The sequence below is a fragment of the Pelobates fuscus genome, chromosome 4 (assembly GCF_036172605.1).
Source record: "Pelobates fuscus isolate aPelFus1 chromosome 4, aPelFus1.pri, whole genome shotgun sequence".
NCBI lineage: Eukaryota > Metazoa > Chordata > Amphibia > Anura > Pelobatidae > Pelobates > Pelobates fuscus.
This window is the reverse complement of record NC_086320.1, coordinates 337,351,133-337,365,058: the sequence shown is the minus strand read 5'-3', so window position 1 is coordinate 337,365,058 and position 13,926 is coordinate 337,351,133. Positions and strand designations below refer to the sequence as shown.

General features: G+C 39.5%; 1 protein-coding gene across 4 annotated transcripts in view; it reads left to right on the top strand.

Moving 5' to 3' along the window:
* Positions 1–4,289, top strand: part of DYNC1I1 (dynein cytoplasmic 1 intermediate chain 1) — a 409,243-nt gene extending 404,954 nt beyond the window's left edge. For all 4 annotated transcript variants that reach the window (XM_063452433.1, XM_063452431.1, XM_063452432.1 and 1 more), the window contains one exon: positions 4,054–4,289. In XM_063452433.1, the coding sequence (XP_063308503.1) occupies positions 4,054–4,161 (108 nt within the window). In that variant the 3' untranslated portion in view covers positions 4,162–4,289. The remainder of the gene's footprint in view (positions 1–4,053) is intronic.
* Positions 4,290–13,926: the final 9,637 nt, after the last annotated feature.

The following is a 13,926-nucleotide window of genomic DNA, read 5'->3' as shown; positions in this document are numbered from 1 at the left end:
ACATTATACGGTACATAATCCAACTTGATTGTTTCAAGGGGATCCTAGGAAATGTGGCATATCACAGAACAGTTTAATATTTCCAATTAATTTGAGGAACATATCAGACAACAATAAAGGATATATTTCCCGCCTATATGTTCGCATATTCAACATTTTATGCGTTATTTTTTATTTTATTTTTATAAATGTGTGTTTTGATTTATTTGTTCAATTTGATTTTGGACGTGGGACCAATCTCAAACCAACCTTTGAATAAATGAAGTGTCTAAGTTCTAAAAACACTCCAAGTATGGCAACGCTTTCTAAACTATAGAATGTAAAATTGTATTTCAGGAATTTACTTTTGGACAAAATGAGTGAGTTCTGGTATTGACGCAACCTCTACCATTTTCGTACATGTATTATACTAGTTTTCTGCAAATGGACTAAAATTAGTAGCCCCTCTTTTTCCTCCCACACAGTCAGCAAGTTTAAAGAAGCTTTATAGCTACAATCTAACAGTCAGAATGAGTGGAGGAGGGAGGTATAAGGTTTTCAGAGCCTTTTTACTTAAAGTGGCACTGTCATACCGAACTTACCTTTCCTCAATCGCTTCCTCTACTATCCCTCTCTCAGTATCTGTTCTTCATTTCTTCATGTCTGCTCTAGTTTTCTTTAAAACATAAGTCAACGTAGGGATGACTTTGTATTATGGAGGTTTCCTACGCTTGACCAGCTTTGACCCACTTCTCGTGGTCAAAGGAATTTTCTCACAATTCTCACCAGATCTCGCAATGCTTCCTTTCACTATTCCCCAGCGTCCTGTCATATAGATAGGACACCGGCAAAACTACCGAATTCTGTCCTAAGAGAATGAACAGTTTGTTAATTCGTGTTAGAATGGCATTCGGTAGTTTCTTTTTGTATCGGCATTTCATTCGAATGAATAAAACTCTGATCCTATTCGTGCCGTGGCTGCATCTTGCAGCCGCTTAGTTAATAGCTTCCTAATTCCCACAGTATTAGGGAGCTATCTACCAAAAGGCAGAAAGACCAAAAAAATTCTTCGGATTAGTAATTAATCTGCCCCTACTCACTATGCCGCCAGTAGGGGCATGTATACTAAACAGTGAGCAGCTAGTGGCTGCTCACTGTTGTTAAAATGACCCCCTCACACCTATAACAATTAACCGGGGGGACATAGTGTCCTGCCCCGAGCCTCCACTCATGCACCGCGAGTGGGGGGCCACTAAACTAAATGGGAGACTTGTGTCTCCCCCCCCCAGCCCCCACCCATGAGTCCTAAGATAAAACAGGGGGGACACCTATATCTCATTATCCCCGTTTTATCTTAGGACTATGTCCCCCCGGTTAATTGTTATAGGTGTGAGGGAGTCTTTTTTACAACAGTGAGCAGCCACTGGCTGCTCACTGTTTAGTAGACATGCCCCTAATTGCGGTATAGTGAGTAGGGGCAGATTAATTACAAATACGAAGTTATGGGATACCTAGAGAAATGGGGGGACACCTATAGTTTTTCTATAATTTTGCAGACCAGTACCGGAACTGATATAACATACAATCTGCAGTGCAGGTAAATTGACTTTTTATTTATATATTATTTATCTATCTTTATAAATAAAAAGTCCATTTACATGCACTCCAGATTATAAGTTATATCAGGCCTGATGCTGGTCTGCAAAATTATAGAAAAACTTGGAAAAGATAGCACTCAAAGGGATAGAAGAAAGTTTGAGTGTAAACTGAAAAGTAGATTTTTTTTTTAACAAGCATCTATTGTATAAAAGTTGTCTTATTTTTTTCTATGCTTCCAAGTCCCTTTGAGTGCTATCTTTTCCAAGTTTCTATATATATTTTTTTCTTTTCTTCAGGTGCACTTTAAATTAGACAATCTTTTCTGCAAAAAAAGGTGTTTTAGAAGGAAAGAAGCTACAATCTCCCACTATGGAAAGTGGCTGTGTCAAACAGTGGCCCATTAGCTGTTATTGCCTTTAACTCCTACAATTCTCTGCCAGCCGAGTTTGACGGCTCTTCCTTAAACAGCCATTCAGATACGGGAAAGATTTTCCCCAAAATTAAAACTTCATAAAAGTTATGTGTTTCTATTCGTACATGCAGATACATATATTACGCGAGATCAGTCACCAAGGCAACGTATTAATAAAATTATTTAGAGCAGGACGATAAAGTTAGCCAGTGGTGAACTAGCAATGCCAAATGTTCCATAATTACATGGGTAAGGCCTGCAATTACTGGCGTGGATGATATCTACCACTCCCTGCACTATAAATATACATTTCCTGTCTCTTCCTTGCCTGGGTTTAGCAGAATCTGTCATCTTTTGATTTTTATGGAGATGTGCCTTCCCTGTGACTAATGTCTCTCAAGGGAGCAGGAATTAACAAGGACAAATCCTGCCCTACTCGAAACAAACTCTGTGTCTCGTGGGCACAAAAGTGGCTGGAATAGAGTTTGACACACTACAGACATTTAGGATGAGTTCACTGCATGTAAAGCTTGAATTAATCTTTCCATATATTTAATATATTTTGGCAACTTGCTTAAATCAGAAGTATTAAACATATGGTGGAAGCCAAGCCTGATTTAAAATGAATATTCCCATAGCCAGACATCTCAATGGGTCTCTTTCTCAATCGACCACTTTATAACTCACCATCATCAGCAATAGTTCTAAGGCACATACAGTGATCAGCCACAACATTAAAACAACTGACTGGTGAATAACATTGATCATATCTATCCAATGGCAACTGTCAAGGATTGGGATATATTGGGCAGCAAGTGAACAGTCAGTTTCATGTGTTGGATGTAGGAAAAACGGGCAAGCGAAATTATCTGAGTGACTTTGACAAGGGCCAGATAGTGATGGGGAAGAGACATGGGGAAGAGATGACAGCAGGATCCACTATGGGAAGAAGGCAGGCCACATGCGCGTCTTCATGCCAAGAGTATTCTCTGATGACGTGGCCCCTTTTTCAGCAGGATTATGCACCCTGCCACACTGCAAAGGTTGTTCAGGAATGGTTTGAGGAACATGACAGAGTTTAAGGTGTTACCTTAGCCTCCAAATTATCCAGATATCAGACCTTTTGGGAATACGTGGAATGTGCTTAAACAACAAATCCGATCCATGGATGCCCCCCCTATAGAACTTAAAGGATCTGCTACTAATATATCTTTGCCAGATACCGCAGGACACGTTCAGTGGTGTTGTGGAGTCCACAAGGGGGATCTACGTGATATTAAGCAGGTGGTTTAATGTTGTGGCTGAATAGTGTACATCCTGGTATCCCTACACATACAATCTAAAAGTGTCATCAAGAACACATTGTATCTCTTCAATGACCTACTAGGTGAGGACACACTCAGGTCTCTTTAAAACCATCATTACCACAGTAATAGTTGCACATGCTGAAGTAACACACCAACTAACACCAACTCACTTTAGTTCAGTTCCAAAATACACCTCTTGATGATGGCATTCTCCACCCTGTAGAAAGAGAGATTCTCAATATCATTCATTGCCATTCATTTTCACTCCTGATTTGTGAAAGGACTGGGTTGTTGTTTCTTTAATGATTTAGCGAGACCATAATAGTTTATGGTAAGTTGATTCATCTATTCTTGGATGCCTAGAAAAAAAGAAAAAAAAAGTATTCTTCCACTGCTAACATATTTGTTTAAAAAAAAAATAATAATAAATTCTTATTTCTCACCAGCATTCCACTTACTTTCATTGGAGATTATGGAGATCCATAGAGATGATTGGACAAGTTTGTATATGATTCAGATTAGATCGCCAGCATTGTACCACATTAGGGATCAAACATAAATCGGCCAAAATAAACAGTTTTAGTGGACAAAATAGTTTGCAGCCAATTGGAGATATAATTGTAGCCATGTCTGTGGTCCAGTGATTGTAGAGTGTTCTATGTCAGAATGTTTATGTATGCGGAGAGGGGTGTTGTGGTTTGTTATATCAAGCATTTATTTCCATTGTACACAAGTTGTTCTCTTTTTTTGCTTTAGTTCGCTGTTCCACACAATGATGAATGGAGTCGCTTGGCACGCACTTTGATTGAGATCCGTGCTAACAGAGGAGATGGCGAAGAAGAGGCTGTTGATCTATCAACCTGATTGCAAAAGCTTTTTAAACACAGTATTTATCTGCAGCTGAATGTATAAGTGGCATCATTTTCCGTGACTTTCGAAAGTGACAGTCCTGCTTTCCTTCGCAACTCTTCGTTAAAACAGTATTCAACCTGGCTGAGTTTTTCTGTATTTTTCTTATATCTCTATTGTGTGAACCTTCTGGGTTTTCTTAGTAGGAAGCCTTTGAATTCCAAGTATTTATCTTTGCTGCTGTATGTTAGTGGAATGAAGCATTTCAGAATCTAAATGTCCACATGCTACATAAAACTCTCCAGAAACCATTGTTCCATATTAATCTTTATATCTATAGATATAGATGTATACACGAGAGTGGGGGTAGACAACCTTCAGCATTCCAGATGTTCTGAACTACATCTCCTGTGATGCTTTGCCTAAAGAATGGCTAAGAACATTGTGGGAGATGTAGTCAACAACATCTGCAGTGCTGAAGGCTGCCTAACCCTGCCCTAGAATGTCATTCCTCTAAGACCCACGAGCTGTTCAACTTTTCACATATGACCAGCGACAAAATGACATCTCTGAATTTTATTGCAACAGCTGGAGCAGAATAATGGTCTCACTAACCTGGTTTTAAGCCGGCTTACATATAAGGCGATATAAGGATTGGCATTTCCAAACATAACAGTTCAAGTACTTCAGGATTGGTGTGAGAACAAATGTTTTTTTAAGCATCTTATTGCACTTTAAATACGAAGCACATATAACAAAAACATGATTGCACTTAAAAGGTTAGGGCCGTGGTTGTCTGATCCCTTGTATTTTATTACAATGCTTGTTTATGTGTGGGTGGGGGGATTATTTTTGTGGTTTTGCTGGATAATAAACTTTTTTTATTTTTTTTTAGTAAAAATTGGTCAATAGGAATACATTTTCTTTTGGTCAATCTTTTTTTTATTGAGATGATCGCGTTTTACAGAAGAAACAAATGGTTAATCAGAGCAATTCAGCTTGGCATCAGTGTCAACATACCGCATTTGTCATTCATTACTCCGAACAAGAGAGACATCTCTTTTTAGTTTTAGTGCATATTACCAGCTAGGTAACAGGCTATAAACGTACACATTTTATATTCTCTGGACAGGCTTAAACACAAGTTAGAGTAAAGTCTGAGCATAGCCTAAACAGAGTGGGCTAAATAGTAAGCAGGGACTTTGCTATATACTGCACTTAGTATTAAAGATCAGGCTAGGGCAGGGGTAGGCAACCTTCGGCTCTACAGATGTTGTGGACTACATCTCCCTTGATGCTTTGCCAGCAATATGGCTGTAAAAGCATTATGGGAGATGTAGTCCAAAACATCTGTAGAGCCGAAGGTTGCCTACCCCCTGGGCTAGGGCGTTTAGCTAAACATGAGTAGCAGGCAACTCTGGTACATCTAATTAGGAGTTATATGGCAGGCCTCTCTCAAGTAAGCTAAGTAAGCTAGGCAAGCAATTCAATTGTATGTCAGCTCAGCAGTTATGCAAGATTAGTTAAACATGTAGGCACGCGATAACATGAGCGATTAACCATGCTAACTGAGATGGCCATTGCTACATCATGCGGGTCCCTCATGTGCGCGCAGGCTGTGGCAAGCCGTAATGTGCAATATAGGAGAGGTAAACATAAAAGGATAAGAGACTGTGGTAGTGCATTTAAAACAAAGGCAACAGGTGAGGAGCAAGACCCTAGTTAATCCCGGCATGAGTTAGAGGGAAGCGAGTCAACTTTAAATGATCACTATAGGGATCGTTACACAAACATGTATTCCTGACCCTATAGAGCTAAACCCACAATTTAGGTGGCTTGCCCCCCCTTAGCCCTCCTATAACAGCTCATGTGACATCATCAAAATGGGCGATTTTTAACCAAGCATTAGATTGGCTAAAATCCAAATGCTGTTTTGGCCAATCAGGATCTCCTCATAGCGATGCATTGAATCAATGCATCTCTGAGGAAAATTCAGCGTCTCCATACAGAACGTGGGGATGCTGAACGGCAGAGCTGCTTACTGCTTACTGTGCAGCTCTGAGCCAGGAAGCACCTCCAGTGGCCATCTAAGGAGTGGCCACTTGGAGGTGTCCCTAGGGGCAATGTAAACACTGCCTTTTCTCTGAAAATACCTGAAGGCAATGATTATACCCACCAGAACAACTACACTAAGCTGTAGTTGTTCTGGTGACTATAGTGTCCCTTTAACGAATTAAACTTGGTGGTTTTTATTTTAGACAGATGAGGCACTTTACGGGAGGGTCATGTGCCTTTGAAAAGTCCACCTTCCGAAGTCTGCTGTTCTCCTCAGCCTATGCCCCTCAGGGTAAGGTCACAATCCCGAGTTGGTGTAATGGGTGTCAGGTGTAGTGTCCCGTGTCGGGGCCAGTGTAACAGGCTGCAGGGGTATGGAAGCGGGACAGGTGGTTGCATACCTCGCCCCTTGACGATACCTTTGCCCCTTGATGATCTCTGCGGTGCTGCATAGGGATCCCCTCGGTGTTGCCTGCTTGTGTTGTCTTGTATGAGGAATGCTGGTGGGGGACCCGGTGGTGAGTTAAATCTTCGTTGTTCCTCAATCCCGACTTTCCCCTGCCTCTGCGGTGTAGACGGTGTGTCCGGGTAACACAGCTGGGCACGACAGGGTGCAGAATTGCCTGCATACGGCGTCAAATTTCGCCTGAAAGGCTGCTGCCCAGTGGCTAGCTGTCTGTTGCTCCATGTGGGCCACAGTGCTGTCAGTCATCTTGGCTTGGCCTCGTGGTTCCTGTTGGTCGGAGTTGCGCTCTGGAGTGTAATCGAAATAATTTTAAAAGAAGATAAAGTTTTACATTAACTTTGTCTTTAATATTTGAATTCATTTGGTGAAGATAATATGAGAATCCCAAAAATATTTTGTTGGCATAATTTTACCATTAAAGTGTCACAATTTATTTATTTCATATTAGACGCGGGCACCATCTATATATTTGCATCTGTGCAGTTCTGTGGTCATCGACCACAATTCGAATTCTTGCTATAATTTGGCTGACCAGTCACAAGCCAACACAGCATGTTCGTGTTCTTCAGTTTCCCTCATCTATGCATTACATGCCTTCTGCACAATTTGTGTGTTTTTTTAGAACAATAAAATAAACCGCCAAGTTCTATAACTTTTGCACACATTTTTTGATATGTTGTTTTACATATGCAACCTTAATATCTAAATCTGAATGGATCTACAATTTCAGATGTAGACACTCAGAATCTCACATTAACCAATATCAAAATCTTATTTAGTGATATTTAATTTATAGAAAATTGAATAGCATTCTGTGTATTTGTTATGGTCAAAAGAATACAAGATTAAAAAACAATAAAAAAATAGAAGTACAATCATAGGGTAGTTGATCTTACCATCCTTGATTACATTTTCTTTGGATAAGACTGATGTCAGAAAAGAATGATTAAATGGGGAACATTGGTCACAACAACAATTTTTGGATGAACCACGTGTACTCAAGTCAACCTGTGTGCCCTGATTGCCAGTCTAAGACTTGCTCGAAGAGCAGGGGTAAAGAAGGAATTCACATTTTCAATTTAGCAGAAAGACAAAATACATTTCTATGACGGCTTATTTTATTTTATACCTTTAAACATATACAGCACTGTCTTATATACCAAAGTGTGTGTGTCTCTTTTTTTTAATGTTGCTTTAGGCGGGCAGATTTTTGTGTTTATGATGCCATGCCAATCTCTTAAAAAAATCTCTCATTCACAAATAAAATAAAAAAAAATAAAAAAAATCGATCTACTTGTCTTCTCTGTCTACAAATAGATGTATAATTGAAATGTTCTAGTAAGTGCAAATCAAGCAATGCACTGGCAAAATATTCAAGCTACATGGCTAAACTTTTGGAAAATTCCATCATGATTCCCTTTTATTCCAGTTGTGTCCTTAAGGCGTTAACCCCTTAAGGACAGACGACGGATATATTCCGTCATGATTCCCTTTTATTCCAGAAGTTGTGCCATTAAGGGGTTAATGATGTGGTCTCCTCTAGATATACATAACGTGTGCATATACACTATTACAACTGTAATGACAACAATAAAACAGAGTAAAAAGGTGCAAGAAATAAAATATATATAAAAAAAAGAAATGCAAGCACACAATATACAAAAGGTGTACACAAGTAATTGTGGGATTTGGGCAGCCACCCAGATTGCATATTTGTTTTAGCTCCAAATGGCCAAACAGAACATACAAAACAAACTTAAAGTGCTACTTAACTCATAACCACAACAGCAGGCTCAATTTACAACAGTTTGCCCTCTACCTGGTCCTGCTCTTCATTTGGTCTACTCTGTAGACATCCAGCTTCTGCAAACCTGATCCAAAAATAGTATAGTTACAAACACATTGAGAACGCCACTTTCACAAATGTGCAGATGTAATTACCATTCAGATCGTTGAATTTGGCATGTAATAGAAACATAAGAGAAAATATGCGCAGAACAAGGGAAAAATGACAACGAACATCGTCACATTTCCCACTGTACACGCGTGCACTTTCAGCTTGTACCGCAAAAAACTTTATTGATAATGTGTGCCGCGAGACACTTTTCCGTTTAGAACTTGAAAATCTTATGGAACAAAGTGCATCAGCGATAAAAATTGCAGCACTTTTGTCATTAAAAACTTCACCATGTATATTTTCTCTTATGTTCCTATTACATGCCAAATTCAGCGATCTGAATGGTAATTACATTTGCGATAGTGGCGCCCTGGTATTTGTTTGTAACTATACTATTTTTGAATTTTTGGGATTTGGGAGTTATCCCCTAATTTGAGTGGCTAGCCTGCACTGTTCAACTGCACTTTTCCCACTTACCGTCCCCTTGTTTCTGCAAACCTGACCCTCATTGCACATAACTCACTGATGATGCCCCATGACACTGCTAGAGGTGGACACCTCTGGCAACAAATGGACAAAACTCGGTATTTGCAGCATTTCACTCCAGTCACTATGACCACTTCAGATCGCGGATGTTGTCATGGTGCTTGGAGGAGCCCTTTAAAAAACATTTTTGTTTCCTGAAAACATAAAATACCATCAATAGATTATGCTAGCATTCTCTTTAAAGAGGTTGTTAATTATTAAAACCATTTTGGGGGGTTGCTATTTTAATGAGGAGTTCTCTTATATGTTTTTGATTTAATTGAATTAGCATGACCAAATATCCTTAGTCAGGTTTAGGAGAAAATTGTAAGATTACCCTGCTCTTTGTGCTTGTCCTCAAGCCCTTCCTAAACACGATCAGGCACAACCATGCTATCCAGGGGCTGCAGGTAAGGCAGACCTCGCACTTTGTTGTGACATACATGGACGACCTGCTGTTTTTTGTGACAAATCCAGTTATCCCTACTGCCCATCATGACGGAATTTCCAACGTATGGCTCATTGCCAAACATCAAAATAAATTACAAAAAGTAAAGAATACAGAATGTCTCCATTGCAAGGTCATGGTCAGAGGAGATTAAATAGAGCTTCTCCTTCCAATGGAAGAAGTCCTCCGTGAGGTAACTAGGGTTTTGGGTCACTAGAGATCCCACATGCCTCTATCAAGCGTACTTCCATCCAGTATTGACAACAATGCGCAAGGACCTGGACGACTGGTCTAGGCTATGACTCTCTTGGTTTGGCATGGTGGGGGTTATAAAGATGAATCTCGTACCTCGAGTTCTCTCTCTGTTCCAGACATTGCCCATAGCTATACCCGAGGCATTTTTCACCTTTATTTATTCTCTGACTTGGAGGTTCATATGGAGTAAATTTAAAGTCAGGATAAGACACTAAACACTCATGCTGCTGAAAAACAGGGGAGGTCTGGCCTTAACAGATTTTAAACAATATTTTCAGGCTTCCCATATCCTACAAAATCGTGGAATGGTCCAAACAGGAGGCCTCCAAGCTTTGGAAAACAATTAGGATAGAATTGGTTGGTAGACCAGTGAGCATTCTCCTGTGGCTGGACCTACTTCAGATCACTTGACTCGTGGCTCTGCAATGCTACGACACATGTATGGCACCTATGCTTGGCCTTGCCACCTTTCCCTCGCCGCTGTACGCTGTGGTTGACTAGCTGGCATTTTCTCAGAGTTTGTAGGCAGGGATATTTTGGAGGCTACCGGGTGATATACTCTTCCATCTCAGACATATGATGGATGGGGGACAGTCCGACCCTGAGAGACTCTGCAGATTACTAACCCAGCAAACTTAAAGCATTGCTTTCGATACTGAATTTGCATCCACCAAAAAGATTTAGTTCTGAGAAGAGGCCTCATGATCCTATATGGCACGCTCCTCCTACAATGAATAGGTCACCACCTCCAAGCTTCATGGGAAATGGGAAGTGGCCCTAGGTGAAACATTTGCACCTAATTAACGGTTGAAAATGTGCAATTTAACACTTCAGTGCTCAGTTTCCAACGGGTCACAAAAAATGGCCTGTAAATTAATGACCTTCTGGTACAAGACTCACCAGCTACTACATGCTCTTGATTCCTCCATAGGTGACAGGTGCTGGAGAGGCAAATATGTGGTAGGCTCATCCCTTAATATCTGGTGGGATTGGCCTCTAATCTGACCTTACTGGTCGGCTATCCAAGATCATACATATATTAACTGATGACATACTCTACTCTGAAACCAGCATCACTCCTCCTACACTACACTCCGCTCCTCTGTTTATAATTAAAAAAAAAAACAAAAAACTCTTTCAGGATTCTCAATGTGGCTAGGAGCCTGGTACCTCTATTTGGAAGGCAAGAGATACTTCCTCCACTGACTTTTGTTCCAGGAGAAGTCTGTGCAGTGTGAGAAGAACTCACCCTGCACACCAAAGGGTAGATCCCAGACATATATGATCATCTGGACTCAGTCAATCTTGTCAACAGACAATTTCCAGACCCTCTTACAATAACTTGGGGAACTTATGGACAGCCAAAAAGGGGAAGCAGATGGGAAACACAAACACACTGTCCTGAGCCCCACACATACCTTCAAAAAAAATACACTGATCTTCAGCCCTGAACCTTGGAATCAGTTGCATGTGTTCCAACTTAATACAGTCACCCTCATTGAGCTCTGACTGGTTACCCTATGCCGAACACCCTTTTTATTCTTTCACCTTGTCTTATAAGGTTTAGATCTCCCCCCTTTGTTTTCCCCTCTCCTACCTTCTTCCTTCACTAATCCATCCGTGGGTCCATAGTGGCCTAGGGTCGGAGGAGCGGCTTGTACGTTCAAGGACTCGCTCTTTCCTTTCTTATTCTTTTTGACCATATGATATATTAGCGCTGAAAACAATGTTCCCCCACTTCGAATTTTCAAGAACCTTTTTGCAATAATACAGTTTTGCTCTAATTGGTGTATGAGGTTCGATTTCAAGATGACATCACACTCCGTGTAATTGAAATGGCTAGAAGATGCTCTACTTCAGACCTGCATGTCTGTTCGGACCTACAGATCTGCGTATCTTGACCGGTGTATCCATTTAAAGTCTATGGTACCGGAGTGTACCAGCTTGTTTTCAATGATATTTATTAATATATGTGAAATGCACTGCTAATAAACAGAAATTTACCACAAAAAAATTGTAAAAAATTAAAATTGTGGAATTAGGGTTTCATGTAGGTTAGAATGTACATCTAAATGGTTATCAACTTCACACAAAATGTGCTACCATCTTATCAGGAAGTATCTAGATTGTGCATATACCAGTCATTTGCATGAGCTCAGTGGCCCAGCACAGTGTTTAAAACACTAAAGGAACAAATAAAATATATTTGGCAAAGTCTTACTATATCCAGAAGAAGCAAGATATGATTACGTGCAGATGTGGTTTCTTTCTATAAATTGGACTAAGCCAGTGTCTTTAGATGTGGTGTTTCACATGGTTACCAACATTGTGAGTGAATGATCTATAGCAGCATCGGTGATCATTTCACTCGGCAGCACTCGTTCGTGTGGATCGGATTTCCTGTGAAGCTCGGCCAGCTTTTTGGCCGACTGAACCTCATGAGAAATATACTCTGCAGGATCCGTAGTGCCAACGTTTAGCGTTTTGTTCATCACAGACCCCAATATATTGGGGGTGCTACATAGTGGAACGTCTTTACTTGGAATGATTCAAACTGTTGTCAAAAATGAATATAAACCAATGTTACCTTATATCTGATCGGATGGAAAAACGGAAGGGAAGCCTTTAAACAGTCTTATTGTGTAAGATGTACATAGAACCACGTATAAGGAATTTTAATATTACAATGCAGTATTGGAGCAAGATTCCATGAAAATGGAAATTTGGGCACAGATGGCTACAAGTAAAGTTACATTAAATCATTTAAAAATAGACTGCTCTCCAAGAATTACACCAAGGAGACCCATAAAACATTATAGAAAAATACCTTACAGATATGAAGTTTCCTTCTTAGGGTAATGTATATTGCCTTTATGCATAGTTAAAAAATTGCATTCAAGGATTTCAGCAGAGGAATATCCTGAGCTTGTTACAAAGCTAAGCTTTAATGCAGCCAAAAATGATTTTATATGTGACTAATCATTCAAGATTAATGTCTCGTGGACTAGCAGTTCTGAAGCCATTTTTTTGTTCTTAGCAAATAAAGAAAAGAAATATGGATTTTACTGTTTTCACGCCTTATTAACATTTAACATTTTCTACTTTATTTCATATGGAAAGTATGCGATATTTTAAGGCAAGGTGAAAAAAAATAAAGGCCATTAGTATTTAAAATGGTCCCCAAAGTCCTAAACCTTATTTCAAACCTTATTTCATTACACAAGACATTTTTTTTTTTTATAGAATTTAAATAGAGTTTCATTTTTTAAATGTAAATATATGGAAAAAATTTATTGAAGAGTTAGAGAGATGTATGCAAATTCAATTTCATTTTTTGGTGCTTTATTTAAAATATCTAAAAACTAGCTTTAACAAACAGGGTAAACATTGCAACCTAGAATGGAGGTGTGCAACGGTGATTAATCCACTTATCTAGTGCATGCAACTGTTAAAGTCGAAAGGATTTGTAGACTCTAGTATGAGACTTGTAGTTTAACATGTAGATCTACCAATGAATATACTACACTCATGCCATGTGTCCAAACACCTACAGCTTTACTGGAGAGAAAGAAGACTAGAACAAATTGGGATACCAATCCATAATCGAGCACCCTGGGCACCAATTCAACTTTAATGCATTTAATGGGACACTCCACTGCAAAAAGTAACTGTTTAGTAGATATGTGCCAAATAAAAACATGCATGCATTTAATTATACAATTTATTTTGGACTTGTATCTAAAAACAGCTTGCAAAACCTGCAGATCTTTTGTCTGCCGCCTTTGCCAACTCTCCCCTTCTAACCCCGCCCAGACTTTGTGTGTCTGTCCAATCACAGACTTCCCAATGAAGTTCAATGAGAAGTCTTTGTAAGTCAGGCGCTCTGGGCATTACTGCATCTTATATTCAGTGTAACATGTCATGATTCCCTTTTATTCCAGAAGTTTGGTCCTTAAGGGGTTAAAAGCCAAGGAGGTGTAACTAGTATAATTTATGAAAGTGTCTTTTTTTTATAGAAATCTGCACTTTTTTTTCTAAAATAAACAAAAATAGGACACACTCTTCACAGCAAGGTAAAGTGCTTTAGGGTTGGGAGTGTTCTTTTAATAGACTTTGGCCTCATTAATATGCTGT